This window comes from Herpailurus yagouaroundi, unplaced genomic scaffold (assembly GCF_014898765.1).
Source record: "Herpailurus yagouaroundi ecotype Mexico unplaced genomic scaffold, PumYag 159, whole genome shotgun sequence".
Classification (NCBI taxonomy): domain Eukaryota; kingdom Metazoa; phylum Chordata; class Mammalia; order Carnivora; family Felidae; genus Herpailurus; species Herpailurus yagouaroundi.
The window spans coordinates 16,794,517-16,811,677 of record NW_024412400.1 but is presented as its reverse complement, the minus strand read 5'-3'; the positions used below and the strand labels follow the sequence as shown (position 1 = coordinate 16,811,677).

At 34.6% G+C, this 17,161-nt stretch overlaps 1 protein-coding gene across 2 annotated transcripts in view; it reads right to left on the bottom strand.

Moving 5' to 3' along the window:
• TOP2B (DNA topoisomerase II beta) overlaps positions 1-17,161 on the bottom strand; it is a 64,725-nt gene that overhangs the window by 9,629 nt on the left and 37,935 nt on the right. For both annotated transcript variants that reach the window (XM_040480040.1, XM_040480039.1), the window contains exons 16-30: positions 16,721-16,830; positions 16,278-16,370; positions 16,071-16,185; positions 13,908-14,029; positions 13,560-13,708; positions 12,789-13,020; positions 11,038-11,172; positions 10,266-10,466; positions 8,819-9,014; positions 8,583-8,674; positions 5,630-5,785; positions 5,397-5,480; positions 3,366-3,560; positions 1,038-1,182; positions 412-573 (exon numbers count right to left, since the gene is read on the bottom strand). In XM_040480040.1, coding sequence (XP_040335974.1) covers positions 412-573; positions 1,038-1,182; positions 3,366-3,560; positions 5,397-5,480; positions 5,630-5,785; positions 8,583-8,674; positions 8,819-9,014; positions 10,266-10,466; positions 11,038-11,172; positions 12,789-13,020; positions 13,560-13,708; positions 13,908-14,029; positions 16,071-16,185; positions 16,278-16,370; positions 16,721-16,830 — 2,187 coding nt within the window. The remainder of the gene's footprint in view (positions 1-411; positions 574-1,037; positions 1,183-3,365; positions 3,561-5,396; positions 5,481-5,629; positions 5,786-8,582; positions 8,675-8,818; positions 9,015-10,265; positions 10,467-11,037; positions 11,173-12,788; positions 13,021-13,559; positions 13,709-13,907; positions 14,030-16,070; positions 16,186-16,277; positions 16,371-16,720; positions 16,831-17,161) is intronic.

The following is a 17,161-nucleotide window of genomic DNA, read 5'->3' as shown; positions in this document are numbered from 1 at the left end:
TAAATTATGCTATGTGCATGGAATCAGACTTCTAATCATGAAACTTTTCGTGATATATGGGGTAGAAAACAAAACAAAAACTACAAAGCACTTCTACTGATCACTGTTGATATTCTACCAAGAAACAGTTTTTACCAAACATCTTCAAACTATGGATGGATTAAAACCCAAACTTTCTAACAAAAACCAATAGACAACATGATTCACTTTAGAGCAATCTGTGTCCAACTTTGCTAAAAGCAACATTCTCTAAAGCAACATTTTTGTCTTCATGAACTGTAACTTCTGAAATACTAACAATTTAGTACTTTAATGACATTGACAGTACTAAATATACCAACTTATAGGAGTAATACTAACTTGGGCAAACTAGAATATACAAGAAAATAAAAACAAAATATATCAAAGTACCAGCTGCTCTCCTAAGCAAAGAATCTCTGGGAATAACCACAGGCTCTGTTTCTTCCAAGTCACTTTCTGACTTGGATTCATCATCTGACCAAGGATTCCGTTTCTTCACTTTCTTTGCAGTGGATTTACCAGATGATGTAGGTGTTTTTCTCACCCTGGTACCTAAAAATGAAAGAATATGTATCAATATTTATACAAATGTCATTACTAAAAATAAAACTCATAATGAAAGGTTAATTATAAAATAACAAATGTTCATGAAAATTTAAGACATTAACATCAACTACTAGAGGAAAAAAAAAGCACAATAAAAAAAAAAAATCTAGCTATACCCTGTACATATATATTTTTTTCCCCCCCTCACAAAAATACTTTGCAGGTAGGAGCACCTGAGTGGCTCAATCAGTTAAGCGGCAGACTCTTGATTTCAGCCCAGGTCATGATCTTGCAGTTCATGAGACTGAGCCCCACGTCAGGCTCTGCACTGACAGTTCACGGAGCCTGCTTCTGATTCTCTCTGTCCCTCTCTCTCTGCCCCTCCCCCACTCACACTTGCTCTCTCTCAAAATAAACAAAAAAATTTTTTCTTAAAAAAAAACAAAAACATCTTTGTAACAGTTCCTCACCAGGCTCCTTTTTCTCCCTTTTGGGTTTGGGACCTTTATTTACAGGAGCTGACGGGATCAATGCCTCTTCTCCTGTACCCTCTACTGGTGTTCCACTGAATTCTTCATCAAATTCTACTTTTACTGCTGTGGTATCGAGATCACCCTATACATTAAACAAACAAACAAATAACTAGGAGTAAAAATAAAAATTAAGACCATACATTTCCAGTCAATAGATCACTTCTTCATATCAGATAAGTAAAGCAGAGGACTCTGATCAGACCATCTTCTACTTTATTTACCTGCAGCAAATGATATTGCTTACACTCTACTATTCTGATACACTCTCTGAGATAATAGCTACTTAAAAGTAACCATAAAAAAAATAAGATGGCAGCTTTTGATTATCAAAGGGGCTTTCAGACCAATAGCAAAATACACCAAAGAGTACCTGCAAAATAAGTTCCTATATTTCAGGTCTCTCATACTAGAAAAAAATCACAGATTATTGAAGGAAGATAAGCAACACATGTCATGCACTGCTAGGTATTAGTCAAAGTCTCCCTACCCCAAGATTATTAAAAGACAGAGAAGGACACCAGGACAAGTCATTAGAATACAAATAACAAATATGGAGGGAGGTATAAAAGTAACCCAGGGGGAGAAGTGAGCAACTCTGCCCAAGGCAGGGTCAGAGATGACTTCATGGAGAAGGAGCCTTTCTGACTGGGTTTTGAAAGAATCATGTATGTTTGCCAAGTGAAGAGAAGGAAAGGAGGGAAGAGCATCCCAGGCAAAAGACACAGAGGCACGATACCACATTATGTTTAGCACATTTCAAACAGTCGGGTAGGATTCAAGGAAAGGGAAAAGGAAAGAGTAGGCACATGGAAACACAGGGAGGTATGCAGTTGCTATATGACTGGATACTAGAATCTGTGCAGTCAGTGGGGAGTCACTGAAAACTTTTGAGCATCTGTGCAATAGTCAGACTTATTTTTGGAAATATCACATAGGTAGTAAGAGACAAAACAGAAGAATGAAGTACAAAAATGTAGAAGTCATGATAACTAGAGACAGGAAGACTAATTAAGAGGAACACTTTACGTCAAAGAAAACTTCTGAAATTCTAAGACAGTATCAATGGAGACCAAGAAAAGCGGGGCAGTGGGGGGAGGATTGTGGAACTGCTACATAGGCAGGCAGTAGGATTCAGTTACTGATTAGATGAGAAAGTCCCAGGTTTTTGGCTTGTTTGTGATGGGTGATAAGGCACAGAGGTGGAAGAGGTTTTGAAATCAGGATAATGGGCTCAGCTTCAGTTATGTGGAGTCTGAGGGGGCTTGGAGCAGTCAGGTAGCTGTATTAACCTGGCACTCCTGAAAACATTGTAAGTTAGGGACAAAGATTCAAGAGTCATCAGTGTGAGTGAAAAAAAAGGTCTGGGCATAGATGAGGTTACTTGAGACTATGTAAGGTGAAGGGAAGAGTGCTAAGAACAAAACACCAACCAAAAAGGAGAGAGGCCATTTCCTAAGGAGGAACCTGCGTGTGCTAGGAAGCTAGGTAAGAGGCAAATAGTACACACATCAGTTTATCAGAACAGTAGAAGAGAGTGATCTCTCTGGTATCACAAAGTTCCTATGCTTTCAAATATTAGCTCGGTACACTCCAGCTCTGAGGCTCATTTCTCAGGCTCTAACTAGACTAATGGACGTATCTATATATTCCCTAGGCTCTAAAATCAACCTGCCCAGAAAAATCTGCTTCTTTCAGACCATCATGCCTCCTGTTTCCTCGACTCTGAACAGCCTTCTCAGTTTGACTAACTCTTGCCCAACAACCTTCTGGAGGGTAGCTTAAGTCCATACTTTTCAATCCTCAATAGAACCAATCAATGCCAATGACATGGGAGGTGCTTGATAATTTTTTAACTAAGGGTAATAACAAATAAATAGTAAAAGCTTACTTTGAAAACCAAATATTTTTCTGCTTAAGAGACTTCCTTAATTGGTCATGATGTAGAACTAAAGTTCATATTTTAAAGCTGATATGTTTTTGGTTGTTGTTTCAGGATTTTAATGTAGAATGCTGCTAAATAGACTATTTCTAGCTCTCATTTTAAAAACTCCATCAACCAAGTAGTTCTTTACATATATGTGGATCCTTGACTAATGTTTTCATTTTGTGGACCAACTGCTCTCATAGAACAAATGATTTCCTATCACAGTGAAATATATTAGAAACAAAGCATGATTTAATAAGCGCACAGTAAAACTGAATATATATATATATAATTAGGAAGATGGAGTCTACCAATGAGTTAAAACAAAAGAAATGTCATACCTTTTTCCTCTTCAACAACTTTTTGCTGGCATCTGCCTTCATAGCAGTAATTTCAGGAACTATTCTTCTCCCATAAGGGGAAGGCATTGTCTCTTCCAACTGAAGTTTCTTCACCTTAGGTTTGCCAACTTTACCTTTTATTGCTTTCCCAGCCATTCCAGCCAGAATATCTTCTCGTTCTTGCGCCTCCACTTTCTGAAGTATAATTATAAAAAGGGTGGGTGCAAAACAACTCATTAGAAAAGACAATCAGTACTGCATAAGAAATTAAAACTACAGTAAAACCTTGGTTTGCAAGCATAATTCATTCTGAAATGTGTTTGTAATCCAAAGCACTTGGGTAGCAAAGCAAATTTCAAGAATCATGGGCTCAGTTGGGATCATGTGGTGTTCGGGGTCACACGCTCCTCGTATCACTTGTCTTGCAGATAAACAGGAAATCTTTGTAGCACAATAGCTTAATGGAAATAACATAAGCTTTGAAATCAGACAGACCTGGATTTCAATCTTAACACTTCCATTTCTTAGTTTAAACTAATACAAGAAATAAGTTATAATTTATAGAGCACCTATTAAGTTCCAGGCATTAAAACTCATGTAATCCCCATTTTATGAATGAGGAAGATTGGGACTCTACAAACATAACTGCTCTTAACCATAATGATATAATGCCTCCCCTAAACAAGTTATTTAACCTCTCTAAACTTCAGGATCTTCATCTAAATAACTGTTTAATAAGCTCTTTCATTTGGGGTTGTGACAGGAGTCAATCTGAGGATTACACAGAACACAGTGCCAATACACAAGATATTCAATTAATGGCGTAAGATTTTAAATGATACAGAGAGACATGAAATTTAAGTCTAAATCTTTTTAGATGTAAAAAGTTACCATATCCAGAAAAAAATAAGTTGTCTGGACCTATTTTGCTAATTATCAAGTAATAAAACAAGGTGACGAATTAAGAGAGTAATAAAAAAAAGCGGGGGGGGGGGGAGAGGAGGGAAGAGTAGTGCTATTCACTGGGACTATTCTGAGTGATGATATTTCAACAATCAGGAAATTTATAGGCATAGCCACAAAAAGCTTTCTATGTCTCAAGAATCAGTGATCAAACTTAAAGCAGTATTAGACTATCATTAATATTAATCAGAAACAATGTCTTTTTAACATATGCCTGTTTCATGTATCAAAAGAAAAAGGGTCTAATTTTAAAAAATCTAATTCATTAATCTAAGTCATATTATTACACTTGAAAGATGATTAAGGAAACCCAGAACAACAGCACTAAAAAATTCCAGAAATTCTATAAGGCTACCACCCTCATTTGTAAGAGTCCTAATTCTGATTTAGGTCATGAAAATAAAACTAAAACATGTGGACAAAAATCAATGAAACAACTAAAAAGTAAAAAATGTACTATCATACAAGTAATGACAAATAATAATTGGCCTTGTGCTACTCAAAATCAGATGATCATATTGCTAACCTTAATTTAACTCTAATATTTTAAGTGAGTTAGTTGCTTCACAACAAATTGGGCAATTTTAGAAAAAGTTTACATTTTCTATCTTTCTCTACATTTTAAAAAAAAAAAATAGAATTCTACCTGGAGAAAACTAAGTTATAAAAACTATGTTAAAATTTCTCTGTTATAAACCTAAAGTCACTATCATTCTACTTTGTAAAAGTTAACATACTTATATTCAATCGTATATATTTTGTTCTTACCTCTTTGGGGAAAAACAAACTGAATCAATAAGCTATTTTGAAGTTAAGAAAATTTAACATAAAATATTAGCATTCAATTTATTCTAAATTTAACTTCATGTAGGTTTTTACACTCATCTATACCAAATATGACTTTTCTTTATAACTTCATAGAACTGGAAGCTTAATCCTAATGCACCTTATAAACACATTAACCTTTACAGACTTAAAAGAAACTGAAAATAATTTAATTAAAGAACTTTCATCCTTATTTCATAAACATTACTTTTCCAAATATAGTTTAATGGAGACTTAACCTACATCCAGTTCCTCAACAAATGCTGCTAAATCTTCTTTCCAAAGATCTGAAGGAGATTTTCTTTTAAGATCATTGACCTCTCGCCCCTATAATAAAAAAGTAGTAAAATTTAAACATTCAGTAATTTAATAAGGTATAAAGGGTAAATCAAAATACTTCTTTTTGTAAAAAGAAAAACAAATAAATGGATAATACTGAAATAGTTTCAAATTATTTAACCCACAAAAGTTCATACTTTTGCATCTCTCTGTTTAATCAGTTCTTCAACTTTTTCTTTAGTAAGAGACCACAGAGACATATTTAAAATATAATTAAAATCGGGGCCTGAAGGAGTTCCTGAGTCAGAGGAACTATCATCATGCTGGTTTTGTGTTTCTTCCTCTTCTGCTGCCTGTAAAAAATAATAAACTTTATATTAAAGTCCTGTATAGTATCAAATCAACGCTGAATTTTATTGAATATGGAGTTAAAAATTCCACAAATGCTATACTCTTAATGCTATATTCTCAGGGTGGTTGGGTTTTTTAGATTTCTATCTTCAGGATTACAATATAAAATATGTATTTGCTATAAAAAGTTTTCTAAAAATACACAATAATAAATCTTCAAAAGGAATGTATAGTCAATCCCTATTTATCTAGGAATCTGATGAAAAATGAACTGCTTTGCCCAGGCACTAAGTCATAAAATGAGAAGATACCACATCTTGAAATTAATAGAGTGGAACTAATGTTTTATCACTGCATCTTGTCAGATTTTTATATTGGTGAGTGAATTAACAATTTGAAACCCGAAATAAGTATCACTTATAAAGAATGTTTTACAGTTGTAATATAAATATGCTAAGGTGCAGTCACTCACTAAGTATGATTTCTTAATAAAAATTCTCTAAAGCAACAATACTCATGTCAGAATGAACAGAAAGTTCAATTAAGAATTTAATAGCTGGTGAGTTAGAGTAAGAATTGTGAGGGCTATTCTAAATTTTTATTTGCAAGGTCTTTTTTCATAGAAACGGTTGCAATAAAAAATCCTCTTATGCTAATATTAAATTTCAAAATCCAATGAATTTAATAGAAGTTATTACAGGTGACATCACCTTTAAGATTTTTAACATAACAACAGCCATTAAATAAAATTGCATTTAAATTTTTTAAGGCACTCAGATAATTAAAAATGACTGAGTTAACCATGACATCCCAAGAAACAAAACGTTTGCTTTTGGTAACCAAAAAAAGAAAAAAATCGCTTTCAATTTAGTTTAAAATTTTCAGTAAAATGATGTATATATACACAAAGTAAAGTTTAGTGTCCTTTAGAAGGGATAAAGATTAAAAATTGCAAAGCAACATGCTTCATTACATAAACAAAACTATGAATTCAATTAAGCAACATTAGCCAAATAAGAAATGCTGTTGCTGAGCCAATAAATGATCAAAAAGTACCCAGACAAATAGTACTTACAACAAATTCGTAAATTCTACTGTTTTCAAAAATTCTTCATGAAACCGTGTGTTTCTATGGAATATTTAGGTTGTTACACTACTGTTAAAATATTATCAGGCTGTCATGAAATCCTGTTTAGATCCACACTCTAGAAGTCTATTTGCTCTAGGTTTTGATGACACCCAGAATATTGGTAACATTCTATGGATATATGTGTATCTACCACTGTTAGCATGAAGACAACTAAGGATACTTTCAGAAATCAAGAATAAAAACTTTAATCTCATAATTATCTGCTTTGTAATGCTCTCTTCTCCAACTCTACACAATAGGACACTCTTGTAAGAGCAGCTCCTTTTGTTACCTTCACCCCCAAAGTGAGCACATGGCCAAGATGCTGAAAAAATTTTGATGGTGACAATGAAATTATTGAAACCAACCACTAGGTTTTACCCATGAAGTCTACTTCCACTGGAAGGGCACTCTCAAACCCTAAACATCTTTATCTTTTAAAACTAAGCATTAAATTTACTAGCTTACTAGTTAATTTTTTTTAAGATATAGTTTAAACCAACAATGATACAGAAGGGCAAGCAGTGTATAAACCATAATTTGGGGTTTAAAAATGCAGTAAAACACACTGAACAAAGCAAAGTGCTTGGATCATCTTAATTCTGAACACTCCCCATCTTGTCCTCCCCCATCTTCCCCGAACGATAAATAAGCCTATTATCTTAATATATAATTGCTAAGCATATAATTTATTCTAAATTTACTCGCTCTAATATCTGGCATTCTATAGACTGTTCAAACTTTTAAAAAGCTTAAATAATAAAAACAAAAGCAACACTTCAATGTAGTTGATAAAAAATCTGAAAAACATTGTGGGTTGAGAATTCATAAATGTAGGGAAGTGTCAAGTTTCACTTTAAGTTATGTCATATAATCATAACTGTTATCACGTATACACAACATTCTAATTAAGAAATCAGTCATTTCCATAACGTTCTTCCTTTTGTACATTTGTGTTCTCAATCACAATGTTGTATTGCCTTTTTAAATTTTTCTTTTAATTATATACAACAGAAAGAGACTAATTCTTGAGAAGAATCTCAAAGTTTCAATGTTCCATTCACTGAATACTAGTACTTTATGATCTGAAATGGACAATAAATAAAAGATCAGATTTCATCTGAAGTTCCAGGGTTTAAACTTCTAGTCAAAGATCTAAGCGTAGGACAGAGCACATACTTGGTGCTCAATAAACCCTCTACTACTGAAGATTTTGTCTCTAGTCTTCCCAGCATAAACCAAAACCATACCAAGTGAATGGTGACTGGGTACCATACTATGGCAATCATCAGACCAGTGTGAAATCATTTATGTGCTACCAGTATAGTTCCCGGGTTGTACACATGCACCTCACAAAGACCACCACCATGAGTAACACCCTTTAATGGCAGGCTCAGAAAAAAGGCCAAGGAGACTGAGCTACCTTCTCACACCTGGAGTCATTTCTCCAGGCCCTGGTTGGGTCACACTGGCAAAGGGCTCTGTGGTGGGTGTGCACTGCAAAGTCCTGCACTGTATCTGTTCTGCGGATGAACAGAAGACTTCAGTCTCCAAACAGAGAACTCGGCACCTTTACAGCAGCATTAAATTTTAAATTTAGGGGTTGGGTTGTTTGTTTTGGAATTTGCTTTTAAAAGCTTCTCTGAATGTCTTGTTCTGCAAATGATTACCTTTTCTTGTGCTTCTTTCCAGGCTTTCACTGGGTCAGATTCATAACCTCTCTGGACTAACATTTGAATCAAATCTTTCTTTGACCTATTCTCTATGTGAGGGAAAAATAAAGTTAGGATCAAGAAAAGAGATTCAATTTGTATTTGTTTATATTCTACTGATAAAAATGTCTTCTATTAATAAAGTTTTTTTTCCATTTTAACTAATGTTTAAATTTTTAAAGGTTGCATCTTACCTATGGTAATTTTTCCCTGTATCTTCTCTAAAATGAAACGGGCTTGATTGTTAAGCTTTGTAGATTCTGCTCCCAACATTCCTACAAGCCACTCCTTACGTAAACCGTAATAACTTAATCGTAAATCAAAGAATTCTTTCAAAATGTCTTGCACAGTTTCATATTTCTTGAGACATCCCATATGATCAAAGAGTACCTAAGGAAAACACAGTTTTTGAAGATGACATAAATCCGTACTGGTATTTTTAACTTGTAGGACATCTACGGTATTTAAAATAACTACAACATACTTAAATGAACAGACGCCACCGCTAAATCCTTGTTAAATAGAACCAAAATTATTAAGTAAATATTCCTTTGGTGACTCCAAGAAACATTCAATTCTCAAAACTATGACAATATTTAAAATAATTCTGAAAGATAAATAGGTCCTTTAAAAAAAGGTTCCTACTCAAAATGGCTATGAAACCATCTAAGAAATTTTTTTCAAACTAAAAATAAATGTTAAAAGTTTGTTTACAAATGGTGAGTTCACAAATGTTCAAGTTCTCTCTCCCCCATATACCTAATAGAGGTATATTTGTCTCTTTTTTGTTTTTTATAATCATGCCATAATCCATTCAAAGTTCCTCAATTTGGAGGAAAATTTTACTTCTTCTCTATCCTTATTCTCCTTTTTCCATCTGCCTTTCTTAGCAGATTATGGCAGTTTGTCTCAGCCACTGTGCTATTGGACTTTTTCTCTTACTCTATTTTATGTCTAAAAGCTAATGTGGAATGGAATGAGGGTTACTCATACAGGCTCACTTTCTACCTTTCTCTCCAATTACATATAAACACAAATATACAAGTTTAGTAAAGCAGATTAGAGCTGTGGGGAGAGAAGTACTCCACAATTAAAATGCTAACAGAGACAGGAATAAGGAACATGAAAATCCTGCACCAATCATTCTCATAACTTCTGGTCAGTGTACATATCCTCTGTGTTCAAGCCCAGATGCACAAATGCAGAGTTGGGATTAAGAGTAGTGGGTAGGGGCGCCTGGGTGGCACAGTCGGTTAAGCGTCCGACTTCAGCCAGGTCACGATCTCGCGGTCCGTGGGTTCGAGCCCCGCGTCGGGCTCTGGGCTGATGGCTCAGAGCCTGGAGCCTGTTTCCGATTCTGTGTCTCCCTCTCTCTCTGCCCCTCCCCTGTTCATGCTCTGTCTCTCTCTGTCCCAAAAATAAAAAAAAAAAAAAAAAAAAAAAAAAAGGTAAAAAAAAAAAAAAAAAAAAAAGGAGTGGGTAATAGGAGAGGAAAAGGAATGTACCTCTAGATTCTTCAGCAAATATATAGGGAGAAAACCATTCAGACTTATTATAGCCACAACCATCATGAAGCCAATCGCAAAATCCAACTCATGGCATGGAAGAAACATTAAATTAATAGTAAATCTAATCAATTACCATGGAATTACAAGTAAGAGTAGTTTGAAGTTTAAAAACTTTATGTAATCCAGCAGCTTCTGCTTGTGCTAGCTTCTCTTCAGTCATTTTCACCACAAATTTCACAGTTGTATCAGTATGATATTCTTTATAATCAGAAATTAATGCTGGTGTTTTATCTGTTCCATTTAGCATAGGTTCCAAAACCTGTTCTTTGTATACCTACAAAAGATATAAAAGTAAGTAATTCTTTTCCTGACACACACTTGCATTCTCATACTGTAAGTCACGCAATTCTTAAAATATTCCCAATTCTGGTGGGAAAAAAAGAAAAATGCCGTCTCTATCATCTCCTGCCCAGCATCTATAAAGGACAATATATGGGGGTCTCAGTGGTGAAAGAAGATACACAGTAACGGTTCTGATCTGCTCATACACCAAAGCGCAAGGAAAGGGCTAAGAGTATGAAGAGGATGACATCAACCACAGCTGACAAGAGATGACAACGCATATACTTTTAGATCTTAATAGCTGATACTGACACGGATTTATTGACCATATTTGTAAGGGTTCAAAGCTAGCTTAAGTCATTTTACCTTTTAAGGAAATTAAACTTTTAAATTACTACTTCAAATTCAAAGCACAAATTCAATTTGGAGGGGTCAAAAATGTATACAGGAAATTTTAAACACTGTACAAACTGAGGACAAACAACGACGGAATCATATTCTTACCAGAAAGCATTACATAACACACTGCCCTCCTGACAGGCAGCTCACACACGTATACTGACCTGTGTCCAAGTTCTAACTGGAAGCTCTGTAATCTCTACTGTGTTTCTATCCACCACAAATATTTCACCACTGACTGCATATTGGTTTTGACCAAGCTCTTGGATCGTTCCTTTAAAGTTTTTGTAGTTTGGAAGCTGCAGAGAAAAATAAAAATAACTCAAGGCACTGACTTGACTTCTCTCTTAAATGCCTATACCACACTTGAATGCCCCTTAGTCTACGGTCTACTGCTACTGACAGATTAACATGACTTAAACTAAATTCCTCACCCTCAATAGTCTGTCTCCAAATAATCACTCAATCCTGAATTCACAACTTCTGTTAATATAATCTCAACATCTCCAAATCTCAAAACCTTAGCTTCATCTTTCCTAGTCTTCTTAGGAAATTTTTTTTCAGCCTATTGCCTCTATCCCTCCTTCTCCCCTAGATTAATAATCCTTTCAAATCAAACTCTTTGGATGTTATATTGAAAGCCTTCCACAACCCGCACCCAGTCTGACTTTCTACCTTTTCTCCAATGATGTGCCTTCCAGGCCACTACTCTTCTTCCACACTCTGTTTAAACATTTTGAATACTCTTACAATATATACATGTATCTATAGACACGTATACAGAGAACGCGCACGCGCGCACATGAAAAGCAAATATTGACCAAATAGACTGACTTAATATTCTAAAATGCATCTGAAAAAATTAAGACACAATAATCATAAAACATTTTTTGCTTCTATTAGAAATATTTTAGAGTACTTTAAAGTATTTAAGGGGAAAAAGATTTTAAATCATACTTTTAGCCTAATATTTTGTTTGATTTTAAAAGAACGAAATAAAACTTGGAGAGAAATACATAAAAATATTTTGTTTCCATATGCTGGTTTTATGAAGTGTTTTTTTCCTCTGCTTATTTACATTTTCTACAATGACCACTATAATTTTTTAATTTTTATATTAGAAATACAATTTTAGGGGTCCCTGGGTGTCTCAGTCAGTTTAAGTATCTGACTTTGACTCAGGTCATGATATCACAGTTAGTGAGTTCGAGCCTTGCGTTGGGCTCTGTGCGGACAGCTCAAAACCCGGAGCCTGCTTTGGATTCTGTGTCTCCCTCTCTCTCTGCTCCTTATGGGCTCATGCTCTGTCTCTTTCTCTCTCCTTCAAAAATAAACAAACATTAAATAAATGTAAAAAAAAAAATACACTTTTATTTAAGTGTATCTTTATAAAGGGAAACTTCCAAATGATTTTAAATCAAGTCAAAAAAGGGAAGACACCTTTTTAAGAAGTTTTTCTTGGAGAGTTTGGGGCAAAATAAGCACAGTGGATATAATCTCAACATTAAGGACAAAAATAAAAATTATGAGGATACATTAAAATATATACAATGTGTTAAGTGTCCTTACAACTCTGATAGGATTTATTAGTTTGAGAACAAAAACAAAGTTGCGTATAATTTTGTCATGAAACTATTATTCTCTACATAATTTAGATATTTAAAAGCCTGAAATGAGTTATTTTTAATTTTCAATAAAGTTTCTCCCCATAATCCTTATTCTCCAGGCTTTTTCCAAAGCTTCTACTTTTTACCATAAGCACATATCAAGTTACACACTAATAAGGTCTTTATTGTCTACAATATGTTCCAAAATGAAAATGGTTCCAATACTTTTCTAAAATGACTGGACTTTGTAGTTTACACATTATCATTTGTTAAATAAACAATATAAGCAGGAAGTTCTAAACAATTACCATAGGATGAGGATCCAAGCCATCTAGCATTCGTCTGACGTTGTTCACAATTTCCCTAGCATCATAGTTGGGTAGTTTACAAGCCCATCCAGTGCCAATGCCCTCAGCACCATTTATTAAAACCATGGGAATTATAGGAATATACCACTCAGGCTCTACACGTTGATTATCATCATAAAGGAATTTAAGCAGGTTGTCATCCACAGCAGGAAAAAGCAGTCTTGATAAAGAGCTAACAAAAGGGGGAAAAATATGGAAAAATGGCTTGGTTTTAGGAAATAAAACTTTATACATAATTAAAGACTATACTTCAAAAAGAGGAATGAATTTTTTAAAATATTTGATTACATGTACTTAACCAATTTACTAAACTTATTACCAAATAGATTTTTCAGGCAGAAAGCCAGAATAAAATAGCCCTATTTTACTTATGTGCTTACTTACTAGCCTACTTAATTTCTTAGTATTAGTAAATAATGTTTTATGGATTTCCTCTTACTCTGACTAAACCCCAAAACCCCTCCTCAGCCTATAAAGTAAAGTTGGATCAGAAAACATCCTTACATTAATTAGGACTGGTTTCACCAATAATTCCCAAACACTGAGATCAAAAAAACTTCATTCTGTTTGCAATCAAATAATTTGGAAGATTCGCCCCCACTACAGTACCCAATTATTTCCATATTACAATTCTGTTAAACATTTAGTTACTTCCAATAGAAACTTCAAACAGAACTTTACACCACCGTATCAGCAAAAGCAAACTGTTACCTTAACATTGTGAAAATATAACGAGGGCTTGCAGCATCTTTGCCACCATGAAGCCGAGTTCCAAACTGACCAATTGGCTGAAGCAAGTTAATGTTGTTACTTCCCACAAAGTTCTGAGCCAAATTCACAATAGTCATCATCAATGCTTGCTACAACACAGAAACAGAATATGACGTTAATATTCTAAACTTTGCATACATATTCCCTAATTGTTATTAAAGTCCAAATTCTTGATTCTCTTACACATTTCCAAAGAATTTATAAAAGAAAAAGTACTTTATTATGCTTAATTATCATTCTTCATGCCAGTAAGTATAGTTCTCAGTTGATTCCAATCTTAATGCTTACCTCTCCATGATGATAAGCAGACATCTCAGCAACAGATCCAGCCAACTGGGCAACTTTTACTTCACGTTTATCATTCCTCTTGAAACAGGTAAATAAAACTTTACGTTGGCCTGGTTTAAAGCCTATTTTTAAAAAGAACAATGCCTCTTTTAAAAATATTACTTGAGATATAGTTGCAATGTTTCTTTTAATGACAACAATGCTCCATATATTCAAGAGAAAAAAGCAAAGATAACAGTTTCCTTTTGAAAAATAACTAAAATTGTTACCTGAGATTTCCTAACAAAATAAGTACATAGTAACGTGATTTTACACCATCTCAGTCTATTCCAAAAGTGAAGTACCATGTAAAAGCCCACCTGCTGGTGGTCTTAAAGAACTGCTCAGTGGTACCAAATTCCTTTCACAGGAGTTGCCAAACATCCATACACCCAAATGTCAGTTGTAACTAAAGTAGCAAGAAACCATCGATGATCTTGAAAAGTATATTATTAGAGTATCCCAAATCAGAAACCCTTATAAAGAAGAGATGTGTTATGGCAGTTAAGAATGCAGGCTTTAGAATCCCACTAATCTGTATACTCTTCTCAACTTGTCCATTTACCATTTGACTTTTTGCAAATTACTAAACCAGTAAGCCTCAGTGTCCTCATCAGTGTAACAGAAATAATTACCTTCCTAACAGAGTGATCATAAGGATTACATGAGATAATGCAAGCAAAGTATTCTGCTTCCTTATCATTTTTCTTGCTCTAGATCAGTGAGCATAGTAATAAGCTTTTCAGTATAGGCTAGCTATCATCATCATTGTGGACCCAGAACAGGTAGAAACAAGAGGATGACAAAATATGGCCACTTTCCTTGAGAATTTTATAATCTAACTGAGGAGGCAAAATTGACACAAGTAAAATAACAGGCACACAATAATGGAATAAAAGTTTAGGCATCTGAAACCAATTTGGACTGCAGTTGTTAGAGAAGACTTCACAGAAGGGATGTAACTTAAAACTGAATTACATGGATGGGTAAAACCATCTGCTATTAGCTGAAAACCCAAGGAACACAGAGATCAACTTGCTAAAAGTTATAAAATGAAAATTAAATGTTTCTAGATAGAAGACAAAAATCTGCTCTAACTACTGGGTGCCAGTTTCTAAAGATTTTTTGGCATAAGTTTTTGGGTACGGAGGTATAAAGGTGTTTTTAAAATTTAGTCTCAGGCGGTGCCTGGGTGGCTCAGGAGGTTAAGTGTCTAACTCTTGACTTCAGCTCAGGTCATGATCTCATGGTCGTGACATTGAGCCCCGCATCAGGCTCTACGCTGACAGCACAGAGCCTGCTTGGGATTCTCCCCTCCTCTCTCTCAAAATAAATAAAGAAGCATTTTTTTTAACGTTTATTCATTTTTGAGACAGAGAGAGACAGAGCATGAATGGGGGAGGGTCAGAGAGAAGGAGACACAGAATCTGAAACAGGCTCCAGGCTCCGAGCTGTCAGCATGGAGCCTGATGCAGGGCTCGAACTCACAGACTGAGAGATCATGACCTGAGCCGAAGTCGGACACCCAACCGACTGAGCCACCCAGGCGCCCCAAGAAGCATTTTTTAAAATTAGTCTCAGTTAAATATTTTAGAATTTATCAAAATCTGATTTTACTTTTTATTTTTAAAAGTCTGCAATCTGGGGCACCTGGGTGGCTCAGTCAGTTAGGCGTCCGATTTCGGCTCAGGTCATGATCTCACAGTCCATGAGTTCGAGCCCCACATCAGGCTCCGTGCTGACAGCTCAGAGCCTGGAGCCTGTTTCAGATTCTGTGTCTCCCTCTATCTCTGACCCTCCCCCGTTCATGCTGTCTCTCCCTGTCTCAAAAATAAATAAACATTAAAAAATTTTAAAAAAAGAAAAAAAAGTCTGCAATCAACTTGAGTTAAAACTTTCAAAACTTTGCCCTAATTTTCCTAAAAAAACTTTTTAAAAAGAGTTTAAAAGATTCTAAAGAATCAAGGACTATAAAAGATTTCAGTCCTACCTACCAAAAGATCTCAAAAACAAATTCAGAATTTTAAAATTCATTATAAGAATGGCTTAGAATACATGATATTAAGAATATACTCAATAACTACATACAAAAGTGAGAAAGATTTTCAAACAAAAGCTACTTACCATCAACAAGAGATGGTATAGATCTTTCATTGTCTGAGTTTGAGAAGAGAATCAATTCTTTGTTGATGAAATCATTGTAAGTCAAATGCTTTGTTGCTGTACCATACAAAAATTGCTAAGAAAAAAAGTTACACAGCAACACAGTCATTAGTCCTGCATGACTTTTAGTTTCTTTCTTCCCCCAGACCACCACTCTTTATGACTAACCTCTGGTAAGCCATGTAACCTACGCTGTCTCCGATCTTCCATAAAATTTGTTAACCATTCTTTTCTGTCATCAATCTTCTTCTTACTGAATGCCTGAAAGATTCCAGGTAACAATTTAAAATATTAAAGATTAAATGAATTTCATTATACCATTAAAATTTATAATGGCAAATAACTAATTATTAATTGCTCAGAAATTCAGGTTTTTTTTTTTTTTAAATATGCTTTAAATATGCTTCTGTCCAAGATATACTTTCAATTAAAGAACTCTGAAAGCACAGCTTAATTTGTGTGTGAGACTGGGCTGAAGAAACACTAAGATTAACTAGTTTGGGCATTCAAGTTCAAAAGAGACTTATCACAGAAAACCAAGACTAGAAAGAAAGGTATGGCAGGTAGAGAGATGGATATTAGGAAAAAAAATTTTTAATTAACTTGATTACCAAAGTAATGGCAGCATCATCTTCAGGGCCAGCATATCTAAACAAGATGCGGTGCCTTTCCATATCAGCAAAATATTCCTTTGCTTCTTTAGCTGTACTGGTACCCAAACCTGCACAATTTAAAAAATAAAGTTGAAAATAATCCAGACAGAGAACAACAAATACTATATGATCTCATTCATATGTAGAATCTAAAAAAGTTGAACTCACAGAAAGAGAACAAAATGGTATTTGCCAGGGGCTGGGGAGAGGGGCATATGGGGAAAGTTCAATCAAAGAATACAAACTTTTTGTTATAAGGTGAATAAATTCTGGGGATTTAATGTATAGCATGGTGCCTATACTTAATAATACTATATTGTATACTTGAAAATTACTGAGAGAACAGATCTTAAATGTTCCCTCTATAAACAGAAAAAATTAACTATGTGAGGTAATAGA